This window comes from Cupressus sempervirens, chromosome 1, assembly GCF_028749045.1.
Source record: "Cupressus sempervirens isolate cs-2001-9-10 chromosome 1, ASM2874904v1, whole genome shotgun sequence".
In the NCBI taxonomy this organism is placed as follows: Eukaryota; Viridiplantae; Streptophyta; class Pinopsida; order Cupressales; family Cupressaceae; genus Cupressus; species Cupressus sempervirens.
The window spans coordinates 197804083-197821696 of NC_143118.1; the positions used below are offsets into that span (position 1 = coordinate 197804083).

The window sequence follows — 17614 nt, forward strand, 5'->3', positions numbered from 1 at the left end:
ATTGTTCCCATTCTGATTGTTACCATTTTGATTATTACCATTCTGATTATTTCCTCCACCCATGTTAACATTCAACCCCATTTGACGAGCTATCATCTGCATCATAAGCTCCATTCTCTGATTTTGTTCCTGTGCCCTCTGTTCTGCTAAACGCTGTCCCTGTGCCAAGGTCTCTAATAACTGTAAGAATCTTTCCTCTCCAGGATCCCGAGCATTCCTGTCTCCCATATTGCCGCCTTGATCAAAGAATATCTCCTGTGTCTGTATGACTGGATTCTATGTCCACCTGCACGGATGAACTAGACTGTTTGCTCTGCAGGTCTAAAATCCTATTTTGTCTTGCTCTGGTTTTGCGGAAATTATAAGGCCCCTGTCGCATGCTCAAACATAAATGCTCTGATTTTAGTGTTTTGACATTTCGTCAAACACTTTCCCCTCTATCTGGCTGTTCCAAATTCCCTATAAGACCTCCACAGGATGGCAGGACTTATAGCTCTGATACGACTGTAATGGCCCTCCTCAAATCTGCCCTCAAAAATGCTGATGAAAGCTCAAGGAATTTCATCAAACAATTCACATGCAAGGGACGTATGACTGATATAGTATTTCAGCTAGCTTCAAATGACTTTTTTACAATTTGCATCAATGAAAATCTTGTGCTAGAAGACTACAATGGACTACACAATGACCTAACATGAGTGTGCTACTAATTTTGACAATATTCAGTGCATATATATGATCTAAGCATGAGAAATGAACACCTACAGCCAACTGGCATTTTTACAAACAATTGGTATGCAAACTAACTAGCTGATAAATAATGATATTAAATTGCTTAAATGACACCAGCAACTATTATCTTCTTAATTGCAATGAAAATTACAATGCTCATGAAATATGGCCAAGACTTTGGCATTTACATAGATTACAAAATGATAATGCTGGTACAATGCACACTTACAGCTGAAAGCTTATAACACCCTAAAAAACAATACTAACAAAAGAACCTAGTTTTAGATGGCTGAAATAATTTCCTTCTATTCTACCCTTTCTGCTTTGCTTTTTTCGAACTGCTTTTTCGGCCTACTTTTTTGTACCCGCTTTTTCAGCCTGCTTTTTCGGTTCCGCTTTTCCGGACAGCTTTTTTCGTACCCGCTTTTTCAGCCTTCTTTTTCGGTTCCGCTTTTTCGGACTACTACTATGTTGAATCTCAAGACCATATCTTTCAATGGCATCAAGATTTCCAGCTTGAAGGGATTTCGTCCTTCAAACTATTGAGACATAATCTCCAGAAAATTTCTCAATTTCTTTGATATTTCCAAGCATGAATAAATGAGAGCTATCCTCTTTCTTTTAACCCTTCCTCACTTGCTCCACGTTTCCGTCTTGCCAATGTGGGATAATACATGACTTTTAATATTACTTCTTTTTTTCTTTTTACAAAGTCCATGTATGTACTCAAAAGGGGGACTCTTGATTTTTATAAAGTGACTTTATGAAACATTATAATATTTAATTTAAATAGTCACTTTACCGTTGTAACTTCAAACATTAAAATAATATACCAAATAAATTCGAAATCTCACATATAATAGCTCATTAGAAAGATCCCAACAAAACACATCTCATCTTGTCACTGAAAATTGAAGGCACTGCATCCCCCTATTGGCTTACTAAAAATAGTAAGTCTTCCTGACAACCCAACAAACGAACTCCGTTTGGCCTATAATTAAATTTGACTAGGCCAAATAACCTCAGGATCCCTTTTGAAGTCCTGGTTAGCCCTCGGGACCATACAAAAATGGGCTAACGACAACATACCTCCAAACTGGCTAAGTGGGGGACATTACAGATTGTGAATGTGAAATCTTCCAATAGTAAAAGCCATCTACTTTCTAGACCTTGGGTTAAAGGCTTGTTCATCAAGTACATGAGAGTTTGGCAATCTACATAAAATGTGAACAACGTCACCAGCAAATAAGTTTTGAACTTCTATACCCAATATACCATCCTCGATCTTCTCTCCTAGTTATCTTCTAGTTCTCTGCCTATACTAGCAACAAGTATCGGATTGGAATCCTTGTGCTCCCACTTATGCGAGTGTGGCTCCAATTGCATACTTAGATGCATCTATGTATGCTTGGAATTCATTATTCTAATTGGAAGATGCCTAAAACACTAATTAATCTTTAGTTCATTACAGACTCTATCATCAGTCCACACAAATAGTTGCCCTTTTCTTGTCAGTGTATCCAATGAATTGGTGATCAGAGCAAAGCTTTTAGTAAATCTTCTATAATATTTGACATGCCAAAGAACGATTTCACCCAGTGAATTTATTTGGTACTTAAATTTGCAAGATCAACCTGATTTTGTCAAGGTTTGTCTTTAGTCCCACTTTACAAACTGTGGCCTATTAATTTATCTTGAAGTGCTATGAATCTATACTTCTCCATATTTTAACAATAATTATTCTCTTCAACATCTCTCCATGCATTGCATAGGTGCTCTCGAGTGGATTCCTTAGTCATTGAAGATTAACCAATCATCCAAAAATTATTTAAATTTCCCTAGCAACATTTGTCGAACATGTGCAAGATGAGTCTCTAGGACGTTACATGAGCGTTGCAAAGGCTAAATGACCTCTAGTTGTATGTATGTAATCCATCCTTGAAGACAAATGTCATCTACAACTTATCTCCTTTGGCAATTCTTATCTAATTGTACGTTGAGAATACATCCATGAATGAGTATATATCATGACCAATAATACTCCTAGGATTGTGTCAATGAATTGGGCCCTTGATAGTCACTACATTCAAGCTTTTGAAGTAAGCGCATATTTGGGTTTGGTCTAACTCCTTCAAAAAGATGATAAACAAAGAGAATTATACTCGTTTCTAACATCTTTTTTTGTTTCTTGTACTTCGGCAAATATAATTTGTATTCATCTAATAGAGTCATTTCCTCACTCTCTGTGCTCCTAGCACCAAAGGAATTATATGCACACAAAAATCTGGGAGTTTAGATCTTTGTATGTCTCAATGAAAGTGTATTTTCACACCATGGAAGTGTTAGACAATGTTGCCTTCAACACTAGGTCCCAATCTTTGTTGATCATGATTGATATTGGGTTGCCTCCATCACCTAAGTTTACCTTCCTGTTTCTCAAGCACTTGAGGAAATATCTGGCTTGTTGTAGCCTTGTTTTTGTCTTTCTCAATCTCCTTAACTTGTAACATGTTGTACTTGGGGCAGCACACCTTGTATTCTGTAATAACCCCAATAGGTTATAACTTCTTCAATCACAAAAAATCTTTATACTTCAGTTGTTTGACATTTCGTCAAACACTTTGCAAGCAAGGGTCATCTGACTAATATAACTTTTCAGATTGCTGCAGTGATTCTTGTTTGGAATTGCCTCAAAGAGAATGCTTACAAAATTGTCTAAACAATGACCTAACATGAATGTGCAACTAATTTTGGCAATATTCAATACAAATATGCGACTTAAACTACTTGCAATATGCAGCTACAGCAATTAGTAATTATGACAAATACTTTGGATGCAACCTAGGATGGCATTAATGCACTTACAACCAAGTGGCATTATTATAGACACTTAGTATGCAAAATTATAACATTATTTATGCCAAAAAGAGAACTTACAGCCAATTGACATTTTGTCAAACAATTGGCATGCAAACTAATACGCTGATCATCAAACTCTAAGTTTACAATATAGATAGTCTAAAAATTGTCATCGGTAGAAATTGTGTATCGGCCGACAGGTCCCTTCGGAAAAGTTCTTGTTATGTAGCCGTCAGGTCCCTTCGGAAAGGTTTTTGTTATGTAGCGAACATAATGTATCTGGCCGACGGATACCTTCGGGAAGGTTCCTCGGAAAGTATTTATAACCCCTTTGGGAAGCATTGTAGATATCAGATATTATCATGGAAGCATAATGTAATGTTCTGGCATATGCGAATAATAAAGAGAAGTGTTCTGCGGTTCATGTTCGTATTCTTTGTCTGTGTGTGTTTCTTAATTAACTTATGCGGTAAACATTTGGTGCCGTTGCCCGATGGACCTGGTACGCAGACAAGCGGATATAAATTAAATGTCGAATGAGTTGAACAAAGATAAGAATAAGCTGAAAGAAAAAGATGACATACGTGTTGTCCAGGAAAATTTAATTCTGGCTCAGGAGACAGAGCGTCGAAGGAGATTTCAAAAAATTGCCGACAGAAACAAGAGCGCGAAAGGATTGTTGAAGAAGACTCGACAACGGCTTGATTTGGTGGAAGAAGCGAGGGAGTTTCTGAACCTGCATACGCCACGGAAAGAGAATCCTGACGGAAGGAGATCTACTCGCACGGCTCGGAATGACGACGGAGCACGAGCATGGAGTGACCTCTTCGTCCGAGATATACTTCCGGAACCAACAGCTTCGGTTGATGAACCCTCTTCTTCACCAAACAGCGCGGAAACAGAAAACAGCGCGAGTATTGAAAATAGTGCGGAAGCAGAAAACAGCATGGGTGTGCAGAACAGCGCGGGTGTCCAAAACAGCGCGGGTGTTCAAAACAGCGCGGGAGCTCAGAATAGGGCAGGTGCTCAAAACAACGCGGGAGTGCAAAACAGCGCAGGTACACAAGAAAACCCCCGACATATAGTGATAATGGCAGGTTCGAAGGAAAAATTGCCTAAATTTGATGGTGATGAAGCAGTTGATCCTATTCGACATTGTAAAACATGTGAAACGATCTGGAGGGCAAATGGCATAACAGATACAAACAAATGGATCCGACAATTTCCCGCTACCCTACAGGGTGTTGCGATTGATTGGTTTACTGATGCTGATCCACAGAAATTAAATAGTTGGGATAACATTAAGAAGGAGTTCATCGCAGAATTTCAACTTTTGCGTGATGATAATAACATTGTAGCCGAGATATTCAATACCAAACAAAAGAAGAATGAAACAGTACAGGTCTTCGCCAGGAGGTTGAAGGACTTAATCAGTAAAATGGAGAATAAACCGGCAGATGGGCTCCAGAAAAGATGGTTCATTGAAGGCCTTCACCTGAAGCTACGGAAAAAGATGAAGATCGTGCCACCATCGACATACATTGAAGCGTACAATCGGGCAATGAACCTCGAAAGTGACCAGAAGACAAAGAAGAAGAAGAAGACCAGCTCATCGGATTCAGATGACGATGACCCTTCAGGAGTAGATAGCAGCGACGATGACGAGGGAAGCAACAGGAAGGTTCATGCCCTCCAGAAGGATATGATGCGGATGATGAAGGAATTCAAAAACATGAACAAGGAGACTAAGGGCAATGACCTATGGTGCACGGAGTGTAAGAAAGAAGGCCATACGAAGGGATCCTGCCCGAAACATCAATTTTGTGAAATCTGCCAGATCCTGAGACACTCGGTAAAGGAATGCCCTTTCAATTTAAAAACAAGGACACCGCAGCAAGTGTTCCTGTCACAGGAGGCATCCCCATCAGGAGGGAACGGGAATACCAGTACGAAAGGTGCCACATCGGGCGGATACAGAAACAACCGGCTCGGTCAAAATAACAACAATAGCAGCAACAATACAGGCGGAAGGAGTCGAATTCAGTATGATGCGAATAGTCGACCGATTGTTCAATGCCGCGCATGCAATCTGTGGGGTCACTTCGCCTGAGAGTGTACAACGGCAAACACACCGAAGTTGTTATGCAGATGGTGTGGACCTGGTGATCATGAAGATGCTAGGTGCCCGAAGTCCGAAGTAAACTTGATTACTGTTGGGATGAATGAGGAAGTTCTAGCAATCACTCGGAAGCAAGCGAAAGTGTACCCCAACCTAGCGGAAGAAAAGAAGAGACTGGAGGAAGCACAAGCAGAGATCCAAAAAGCAACACAGGCAGAAACGGCACACCTGAAGGACACGCTGAGTACCTTCGTACAGAACTACGCAGAATAGAACATTGTACGGCAAATATTGCAAGCCGAGATACCCATCAGGATAAGTGATCTCTTGCTCACTATGCCTCAGCTCCGATCGGCACTCACAAACATCGTTCCTGCTCCTCAACTACCAGGAGAACATGGAAGGAAGCAAAAAAGTGGAGCAAGTACAGTGGACAAAAAGGAGAAGGGAAGTGGCGCAAGTGCAGAAGATCCGATGCTGTTAGCTCTTTCATCCGGACGCTATCCGGCAGTTGTTGAAATAGGCATTCTCGGGACTGTGCTAACGGACACGATCGTGGACAGAGGGTCCGGTGTCAATGTGTTGCCAGAGGATACCTGAAAAAAGTTGGGACAACCAACATTGTGGCCACCTACCTTCCAGTTGTTAACAGCTGATCAACATGGAATCAAGCCATTGGGAGTACTCACAGTGCAACCATGACGATTGGAACACAACCGTTCCTGTTGGACTTTGTCGTGATCCCACTGAAGCGGAGAGGATATGATGCCATTCTGGGCCAGGGGTGGTTGATACAAGCCAAGGCAAAACACGATTGGAAGAAAAATACTTTATCACTTGAAAGCAAAGAACAGAAGTATGTCATCGATCTACACACTCAAATGGTTAGAGAAGAAGCTCTATCGTTGGATTCCAAAGGAGAAGATGATGAGAGGAGGCAGAGTATGGAACCCGATCAGGAGAGAGCCCTACGATTGGAAGGAGATGATGATCTGGATTCAGTAAATGGTCTTTACCACTGGCAGATAGAGGATTACAAGCTCTTTCCAAGTTGTAATATGCTAAGGATCGACGAAGGTAAGAAAGAAGGAAATGAATGTCCGAAGGAACACAGAGAAGCTGAAGGAGGAAATGAATGTCCGAAGGAACACAGAGAAGCCGAAAGAGGAAATGAATGTCCGAAAGAACACAGAGAAGCCGACGGAAGAAATGAATGTTCGAAGGAACATGGAGAGGCGGAAGGAGGAAATGAATGTTCGAAGCAAAACAGAAAAGCCGAAGAAGGAAACGCAGGTATGACTGAAGTTGAAGGACAGAACATACAGTACGAACCCAAAAGAAGGAAAGATTGTACTGTACGACTGCGCCGGAAGAAAGTATTACGTCGAACCACAAATATAGCAGAAAGGTACCAGCAGCAACGAAGACACACGATACGGTCTGCACAAGCAACAAAGAGAAAGGGTTCAATAAAAGTTGTAGCAGTACAGAGTGAATGTTTTATTGACGGGCAGAAGGGGCAACTGACTGAGTCCATGGTAGCGAGCTTCGAGAACAAACTGGGCAATATGGAGATGACACAGAACAGGCGTAGCAGGTTTCAACTCGGACAGTGGGTGTTGAAGTACGACAACCGGAATGAGATCAAACCGGGCAAGTTCAAGGTTAAGTGGGTCGGGCCGTATCAGATTCGGGAAGTAGGGGACAATGGAGCAATCAAATTATGGACTTTGGATGGACACGAAGTGCCTCAAGCAGTGAATGGGTCGAAGTTGAAGATATATCACGGGCGGAAGACTTCTGCGTCAGAAAATGGCCTTCGGGAGACCCCTTCGTCATTCTAGATTAACGGTGACAACGGTCGAAGGGTAAACTGGCTTTGCTATGCTTTCTTAAACAAAAACAAAACCAAAAAAAAAAAAAAGGAAAAAAGTACAGTACGGATTTTGTCTGCTCACCGTACGGTTTTCACTTGGTCTTTGAGTTGTACGGCTCTTAAGTTGGGAGCTACTGTACAGATTTTGAAAACAAAGCACTGTACGGATTCTTAACTGTTCACCGTACGGTTTTGGAGGGAGTACGGCTTTCTATTGTACGGATTTCCAGCAAGTGTACGATTTTCTTTTTGGTGTACGGTTTTCGTATTTGAAAAAGAAGTACCGTACGGTTTCATAATTGCAGGGGACAACACCATACGGGTTTTTCATCTGAAGGGAAAAGGAAGTAACGTACAGTTTTTCATGTCTGAAGGATGGTGTATGGTTTTCCAGACAATTTAATAATTGCAGTACGGTTTTTAAAGGCAATGTACGGATTTCATATTTGTAGTATGGTTTTTAAAGGCAATGTACGGATTTCATGTTTGTAGTACGGATTTTAAAGGCAATGTACGGATTTCATCTTTGTAGTACGGTTTTTAAACACAAGGTACAGATTTCATAATTGTAGTATGGTTTTTTAAGTCAAGGTACGGGTTTCAAATTTGAAGTACGATTTTAAGGCAATGTACGGTTTCCATCTTGAAAGTGGTGTACGGTTTTCCTGTGGTACGGCTTTTTCTTGCACTGTACGATTTTTAAAAGTTGCATATTGTAACATTGAAACCACCGTACGAATTTTGATAGCCTCAGAAGGTTAGCGTATGGAATTTGGAGCCAAAATTTGTTAATTTTCATCGTACAGATTTTCAAGACTTGGGAGGATATTGCAGTACGGCTTTTCCAGAAGATTGAAAAGTGAAGACGCCTTCAGATTTGTTTCATCAAAACCCGTGTGCAGGAAGGAGGCATCCATATGCAATCAGTAGACAGTGTCAAGATTGAAGCCGTATGGATTTCATCACAGAAGGGTGACAGGAGGTTTTCTAAAAAAAAAAACGACGACAGAATCAAGTTGTTCAGAATGAGTGACAAATGATGCCAAAGGGCAGGGGACACATCCGTGGTTGCCAGAAAGAGTGCAGAATCGGCAGATAAGGACAGAAATGGTGTGTTCCGTGCATTTCTGTGTGGGTTGCGAAGTGCTAATTTGGTCTTGGCAGCGAGGACCCCGCGAGGGCGCTGCCCCTCGACCCCGCCGGGGGCGTTGCCCCCTGGACCCCCAGTCGTTGCGGATATCAGTCGTGGGAGTCTGACCAGTAGAGAAGACTTGGAGCTGCTAGAGGCATGGAGTATCTGTGTACCAGAGGCACTGAGAGTAGGTGTTGGCCGTGAGGCTGTCTTGGTGGATGCGTAGAGAGCTCGGGAGGAGCTAATCATCCAGTTGGAGGCAGTGCAGCGACACTTGGCTCAGGGTACCGAGGAGTTGGAAGCAGAGAAAGCAGCACAGGTGGCTATCAAGGTCAGCTTGAAGAGTCAATATTGTGTTAGCAAAGGCTATAGATGCAACGGGATGAATGTCAGTTGTTTGAGTTTTGTTCTGTAGTCGTCAGGAGACGACTTTTCTTTTTGGGGGGGATGATGTCATCGGTAGAAATTGTGTATCGGCCGACGGGTCCCTTCGGAAAAGTTCTTGTTATGTAGCCGTCAAGTCCCTTCAAAAAGGTTTTTGTTATGTAGCGGACATAATGTATCTGGCCGACGGATACCTTCGGAAAGGTTCCTCGGAAAGTATTTATAACCCCTTCGGGAAGCATTGTAGATACCAGATATTATCATGGAAGCATAATGTAATGTTCTGGCATATGCAAATAATAAAGAGAAGTGTTCTGCTGTTCATGTTCGTATTCTTTGTCTGTGTACGTTTCTTAATTAACTTATGCAGTAAACAAAAATTACAATGCTCTTTAATTGCAAAATCCTAGCCTTCCTTTGATACCAATAATGCCAAATGGCAAACAAAGACAAGTACAATATGGAAATAGTGAAGTGCTGAAGCTATATTTTGTACTCAGCTGAAAACCTACTTTTCTCAGAAAATATGTCAAATGAGAAGTGAAGAACCTAATTGTAGATGGCTGTAATAATTTTCTACAATGCTGCCCCTTCTGCTTTGCTTTTCTCCAATCTGCTTTTTCCACTTGCTTTTTCCGGATTTGCTTTTTTTTTTCATTCTTGCTTTTTCGAATTGCTTTTTCGGATTGCTTTTTTCGGAGCTGCTTTTTTTAGACTGCTTTTTCCGCCTGCTTTTTTCGGGTCTGCTTTTTCGGCCTGCTTTTTACGGACTGCTTTTTCTGCCTGCTTTTTTCGGGTCTGCTTTAAAATGGCTTCCTATAATTTCAGACCTACTAGAAATGAACTCCAATAATTTCGGCCCTGCTAAAAATTGCCTCCTGAAATGCTGAAATGCTGAAAATGGCCTTAGGCCCAATGATGCCCTAGCTGAAGTGACTGAAGTATCACCTCCAAATGTGCAACCCTTCAAAAGATATTTCACTTCCTCAATTATGCTAATCCAAGGGAGTTTTCGTTCCCAAAGATCAACTGACTATTTGAAACCACTTGGCTCCACAATAGACTATGTGACTGAATCACAATTTGATGTCAAGAGAGAAATAAACAACTGGATGATTAGAATGAAGCCCGGGGTGCCTATTTATTCTTTTTCTCCACTTTCTCCAGCAACTTCTAGAACATTATTTTATTTTATCTATTAGTGACTTTATAAAAAATATTTTATAATTCAAGTCACTTTATTAGATTAATTAAATATAAAGTTACCTTTTAATATTTATTTATTTGATAACTTTATAAATAATTAACTTAATATCACTTATTTATTTAATTAAAATAATTAATTAGTCATCCTCATAAAATATTCATTATTTTGGACAACTTAATTAATTAAATTAATTAAATCAAATTGCCTCCAAAATGGGGACATGACATATTCTTGCATTAGCCAGCATAATAGACCATTGAGAGAATTTGTCTCGTCCTCAGAGCAATTCTCAGGATGCAATACCCCTTCGCCATTCAATTCTCCTCCTCCAGACTCTAACTCAGAGAACGACAATTTATCACTTAGCACTTGATCCATTAGGTCAGTGACATACTTTCATTGCTCTCGATGGAAAGAATGTTCCTTTTTGACTGTGGTCTACTTTTTCGCAATTAGGCATTATCTCAAATAAAGGAAACGGATGAGAATATATTAAGGGAAACTCAAGTTGATCATTCAAGATAAGAAAAGGGCCAAGTCCAAGGGGAAGCTCTAGAATGGAAAATAAGGAGCACGAAAGACAAAATCCATGAGCATATTGGTGAGGAATGTAGTTAATGTTCAAGTCCTAGAAAATTTTCTTCAGGATTTTTGCATATTGGTGAAGAATATGGTAGTTGCTTTCCGTTTAGGCACTCTCTAAATAACAAGTGGATATACGATGCCACTCTTCTAGGCATGATACGTCGACACAAGCTTAAAGAAGTATGGAGATGATAAGATTAAATCCCATAGTGTGGTGGCAGAAGGTGGAATAATGGCTATGGTAGAACTAAATCCAATTTCTGTTACATAGATCAATAAAAAGCATTTGAATCTGACAAGCAATTCCTCCGCATAGTGGGTTGGTTCAATGGGATTTAAAGGTTATTCTCAAGGGGTATGGTTTTCTAGTCTATTTAATATATATGTTGCCTATTATTTATTAGGGTTCACTATGATGATGGTTGCTTATACTTTCTCTGTGAAGATGTTTGTTTATTATGGCGATATAGGTTAATAGATGGTAATTGTTGTTTTATCTCTATGTAATGTCCCAAAGTTTTAATAAAATATTTTAATTAGGTTAATTAATTAAATGGTCCTAAAAATTAAATAATATCACAAGGACTTATTAAATTAATTGATTTAGTTAATAAAGACGCCTATTTTTTATTAATTATCCATGTTTTTGTCATGTCAACATTCTTTTGTAAACCCTTGGGAGTTTTCTTCGAAAGGGTATTTATGTGCAACATGTAGGAAGTTGTTAGTGTGTGATTTTAAATTATTTTATTGTACTACGAATTCCTATTGGAGTTCAGTATATTTCGCTATTTCAAAAGCGGAAGATCTTCCCTAGTTGGCTATTGCTATTTCGGTGGGTTTCAAACCTCACCCTATTCCGATTCTCTATATTACTTTGCTTCGGATCTAGCACATCTAGAGCACCATCTTTGTTTGCTAATATAAACTCCATGTTCGGTGACAATTTGCATACATTCCTTTTCCTTAGTGAATATCTCTGTTGGTGAATATCCTGTTTACATTGGGCATCCAATTAATAGTGTGCATCTGTTTTGGGCATCTCAATCTTCATTTCTTGGACCTAGACCTATGGTTGCTTCCAGATTGCCTTCGGCTTGAGTTCCCCTTTGGACTAAGATACCCTTTGGCCAAGATTGTCATCGGATGGAGATCCCCTTAGGTTCGAGGTCACCTTCAGACCAAGATAGCCTTCGCCTTTGGACCGAGATTCGAGATTGCCTTCAGACTAAGATCCCCTTCGAACCAAGATACCCTTCGGCCAAGCTAGCCTTCACCTTCAAACCGAGATCCCCTTCGGACCAAGATTGCCTTCAGACTGAGATCCCCTTCAAACTAAGATACCCTTCGGCCAAGATTGCCTCCTGACAAAGATCCCCTTTGGATTTGAGGTTACCTTCAATCCAAGATAGCCTTCGCATTCAGACCAAGATCCCCTTCGAACCAAGATTGCCTTCGAATTGAGATCCCCTTTGGACTAAGATACCCTTCGGCCAACATTGCCTTCGGACAAAGATCCTCTTTGGACTAAGACAACTTTCGCCTTTGGACCGAGAACCCCTTTGGACCAAAATTGCCTTCGGACCAAGATAGCCTTCGATTGAGGTTGCTTTTGGGCCAAGATTGCCTTCAGACAAAGATCGCCTTTCGGACACTTTAATCCTTTGGACAGAAATCACCCTCGGGTTGAGATCGTCCTAGGAACATTACACTCTACCACTCCCAAATATTGGCTAGTCTCTGCTATATGTTTGATCTGTTGTGTATGTAACTGGGATGGAGCCCCCTACATAGAACTTGCAATGAACCTTAATTAAAAAATGTATTAAATCATAACTTTGAACCAATATATTTTTCATTATTAATGTCACTCAAATATTTGTTCAATTATTAATATATTGCTTGGGGAATACCACCCACACATTTCATTAAATCACTAAATCACCAAATTAAAACCAAATGGGATATAAAATTAACAAAAAGGTTAAGCAGGTACAATCAATTGGTCAAATACACCGATAACATTAAACTAACCACATGACTCTTCAATCACGACATTCTTATCATACGGCCTATTCACGGGTCACGACAATTGATTAGACCCCAAGATAGATACATAAGGGAAGTGGACATTAAAAGAGATAGGCATCAGGTTTAGAAGTTAAAGATTATTTTAACCAGCAGAAACGAAGAGGACATTCATTCATCATTTCCAAGTCAGATTACACTTTGCAAATCGTGAATCGAGGTCAAGAGGAGACGAGTTGCAAGACGTACTTCAAATTCGTACCACATGCAGAGGCTAGTATGACGAAATCAAAAAGGAACCACCAATCCAAAGACACAAGCTCGCGGAAGGTATGACTATGAAATGTATTTAATTACCAAAAGAGTTGAATATTACATTCTAAATAAAGTGGAATTACAAAAGTATGGAGGTTTATTTTACGGTATGAATATCTATACTTAAGTATATTTGTACAAGCATAAGAGTCATGTTTTAAGAAAAAATGCTAAACTAATTATCAAGAACAAGAGAGTCCTTCAGGAAGAGAGTAATCTTAATATGATTGTAAGCCTAGAATATTCTGTAGATATTAACATATGCATATGTGATAAGAGCCCTAGAATAGAGAATATCTACTCTAGGAAGGACCCTAAAGGGAGCACTTCATAGAAGACAGAGAAGTAACCGAGGACCTATGAATCCTCGAGAGGATTACCAATCCCGATATGAAGACGTCTCTAAGGTCGGGGTTAGAATAGAGGGTAGATTAGTGAAATGTAAGTTGTTATTATATAGACTCTAACAACGGTTTTGCAGCTATTCTTTTGTGTTAGCTACCGAGGACATTACAGAACTCCAATATTATAGTTTAACGAAAAATGTCTACAATTGATTACTTGGTATTCTGGATACCATGTAAAAACTACAAAAGAGACAAAAAACTACACATAGAATATGTGAAAGATTTCTTCAGTTATTGAATTATGTAAAAGACAAATGACCACTAGGTAGACAATCTTGTCCAGACATATGGTTCAAAATATTTCTTGTTCCACTAGATGTAACCAAGACTATCCTAACTGGGAAATAGGTTGGAAGGCTTCATCGAACCATTAAGAAGACTATCTGGAAGAAAGAACAAAGTTTTTAGAACTTCTATTCAAATAAAACAGAAAATATCCAGAACACAGCTGGAATTCGTATTCCAAATATGAAAACAGAATGGTCCTGTGCATTAATATCAAAGCAAGGCCACAAAGTTGCAGTGAACTTTACATGGATTTGTACCAAACACACAGACTTTTCAATCTAGAGCTTTAACTCACCCTGTTCAGCTCCACTTCCAAAAGAATTTAAAATTTTTTGCCACTGCCAAACTTGAATTCGACCATCATCTCCACAGCTAGATCCATGGAAAGAAATAAGAATGAGTTGCAGCTGAAACTATAATATTATCATAAACAGAATAAGAGAAAAAATAAAACCCACAAGGGAAAAGCAATACATTGTTTTAGGTTTTTTTTATTAAAATCAGAAGTGCACATTGTCAATAAGTACAGCTCAAACCAGATACTCTATCGGAACAATAAAAGAAATTTTAATGTAATTTACGTTGTGTTCATTTTTGTGAGAAACAAAAGTACTTTGATCAAAAAAAAAGAATGATGAAAGTTTATTGTATAGACCTAGTATTTTAATCTGTTCTTACTCATGGTATAATTCTATATGCAGTGATATTCCGTCAATGTAGCCATTGTGACTGAGCATGTATGTACTTCACTATCTGTAATTGAGTGAGCTTCTTTTATCAACATAAAGGTCATGCTAAGTGGATACAACATGTGCATTTTTTTTTAAATTGCCATTCCTATTCATTCTACTTGTATGCAGTATTTATATTTGTGGATAAGTGCTTTGTGGCATGTATATTAGAATAATCTTTGTGTCTTTCATTTGCATTTGTCTGTCTCCTATTTCTATATGCATCTAGATAAGTCTAGTATAGTGTGCTACCCCCATTAACAATGTACATTTGGCATCATTTCCATTCATGTACACCCACCCTTGCAGCAGCAACCCATGTTCTTTATACTCCCATCAGTATTTACAAATTATAAAAATAAAAAATGGAGAGACTAAAGTGATGGCCATAAATACAAGAATCAAATTCAAGATAAGATGACAGAATGGCTTCATTCAGAAAGAAGCAAAAAATGCCCACTGGATCACTTGATAAACTTGCTGAAAGCCATGAAATGTAGTAGTTAATAGTTTACATCAATGTAGGACATTTTTCAAGAAGATTTTGTCCATTGGAGTACTAAAATAAATTTTAAAAAACACCATAACTTGCCTAGAATCAAGATTGGAGAGCCATCTAGAGGTGGTCAGCATAACTTCATCAATGCCCAATTAGAAGTACTATCATTTTAATACAATTTTGGAAAAAATTAGACAAGTATTTCTCCTAATCTATATCACAGGAGGCCAAAAAGATTATCAACAAATCTAGGGTATGCTACTTGTTTCATAAAATGTGACAATACAAATTCTGAAGGAGATAGTATGAAATATGTCCACAGTATTTTGCAGGAGCTACCAAAGGGTTCCCAAACAAGTCAAAACATTGCCAAAAAGGTACCTTCAGATTAATCTAATAACCCACTCATTTTCAATATGCCTAGACGTGGGTTTTTGCCTATGATACCAGTTAAGGGATGTGACGACCATTGATAATGGATTGCATGTCACTTTACCTAATTCAACCACAAACTCTTTGAAAGATGAGGTTTAAATCTAACAAGCCGTTCAATCCACCCAATCAAGCATGGGGGTGCAGATATATTAAGGTTTCCAAAAGAGTATTTCACATCTTGGGGCAAAGGCAAGGGTTTCTCTCATAATTCTACGAGATGCAGTGCTTAAATTCTTTGTATAGAACAAGAAAATTGATTGCAAGTTTCTCAGTTATATAAAGCATGTATAACATCATAATGTAGATGCATGCAATAGCTATTTGGAACACTCTATTCGTCCCAAGCCATGTCCAGGAATACGAACTCTCATGCAAACCTTAGTAATAGTGAGTTGTCATCTTCACCAAAGAATTTCAGATCATACGCAGGGCCTTGATGTCCTAGGAGATAGCAAAGGGGTTCTGCCTCTGGAATGCTAATCAGAGACCTGCCAAATAATAAATTAAAGAAAATATCAGTAACAGAAATCGATGCACAGAGATTTCTATATCCTTCTTATTAAGTATATGATTGGTCATTCCATGCCATGCTTGTAAACAAAGGAAACCTCGAAACTACTGCAGCAACAACTACAGATGAAAAAATGAAAGCCCAAAGAATTAGTAGATCCACTATTCCTTTATCAAAAGCTACAATTCTCTGATAATCAGATTGAAGCCCTTGCTACTGTACTTGATTCAACTGTTTTGGGTGCTTACCTCTTCTTCAGATTAGTTGATTGATTTGTATTCTGTTTTTCAGGTAGGTTATATTGTGTAAAAATGGTGGAGTCCGAGAGGCTTCCTAAAGTTATCTACGTACATATTTATAATTTTGGTTTTGTTTTCAATACATTCCAAAATCTACAAAAAATGGGTAGTCCAAAATGTTTCAGTCGTGAGTGACCAAAAACATGACTAAGAATAAACGGCAAAATCAAGTCTTAGGAAGGGACGAATAGGTGCCTTTCAAATGTTGCAATCAGGGCTATAAAATAAAAATCATGAGAAAAAAGGAAAGGGAAAAATCAGGAATCAAAGGTTAAAATTACTCACTCATGCCGGTTGCCCGCTGATAAGCCCGAAGCCTGCAAGCAACAGAAAATGGAAATTAAATATTGACGATATAGCTGTCCGTGAGTAAAATTATCGACAATGTGAGCGCCACAAATAGGAGTGGAAAAGAGAGGTGAAGATACATACACAGGCAGAAATGCAGGCGGGAATAGAGTAGGGAACAACTGTTCCGTCACTGGAAGCGGCAAGGACTACATCAGGGAAGGTTTTGCCACTGGAATTTGGGGCAAACGCTGTGCTGAATACAATGCGTGCGTCCGCAGCTCTCTCTTGCAAAATACTGAGCCTATATTTCTCTTCATCCCATGCAGTTGCATCCCCCATTGGCAATGCCTCTTTATAAAAAATTTAAACGTTGCCTGTTGTGGCTTGCAACGGATAATTTCAATTTGAATTTCGATGAATCAAATCAGTTCCTGAAAAGCCAGCTTCCTCAAGAACGTCAAAGGCGAAACGGAAAGAAATTTTGGTTTAAATTTTGAATTTGAACTATCGATCGTCGAAGTTTAACGAGAAATACTAATTTGCTCCCTTGAATAGGCTAGGGTTTTGTTTCGGCGGCTTTCCTATTTAAGACATACCAATAGTATCAAATTTCAAGGGTGTTTTATGTAATTTTGATTTTCTTGTTTTTAAAGAGGGGTAAACGCTTTGGAACCAGTGAGGCCACAAACGGGGGACCTCATCCCCATGAGATTTGAACCTTGATGGCAAGGATAACAACACAACAACTTAACCATCATAACATGCCACTATTGGCTTTAAAAGGTTTGTGGTAAACCTAGTGTGACTCGAACCGGAGTTGATGCGTAGCACCGGGATCATTAGCCTAACACTACGCCTCACGACTCACCTTCACACCAACTCGGCTACTCACTCACCCTTATTTTGATTTTCTTAA

The 17614-nt window shown here is 39.2% G+C and overlaps 1 protein-coding gene across 4 annotated transcripts in view; it reads right to left on the reverse strand.

Annotated features, from left to right (window-relative positions):
• The window catches only part of DWA1 (DWD (DDB1-binding WD40 protein) hypersensitive to ABA 1), a 262989-nt gene extending 245697 nt beyond the window's left edge, over nucleotides 1-17292 (reverse strand). For 2 of the 4 annotated variants that reach the window (XM_089820059.1, XM_089820040.1), the window contains exons 1-4: nucleotides 16840-17292; nucleotides 16693-16724; nucleotides 15975-16085; nucleotides 14228-14304 (exon numbers count right to left, since the gene is read on the reverse strand). In XM_089820059.1, the coding sequence (XP_089676185.1) occupies nucleotides 14228-14304; nucleotides 15975-16085; nucleotides 16693-16724; nucleotides 16840-17037 (418 nt within the window). In that variant the 5' untranslated portion in view covers nucleotides 17038-17292. The remainder of the gene's footprint in view (nucleotides 1-14227; nucleotides 14305-15974; nucleotides 16086-16692; nucleotides 16725-16839) is intronic. The other 2 variants (XM_089820029.1, XM_089820049.1) reach the window with 1 other exon arrangement.
• Nucleotides 17293-17614: the final 322 nt, after the last annotated feature.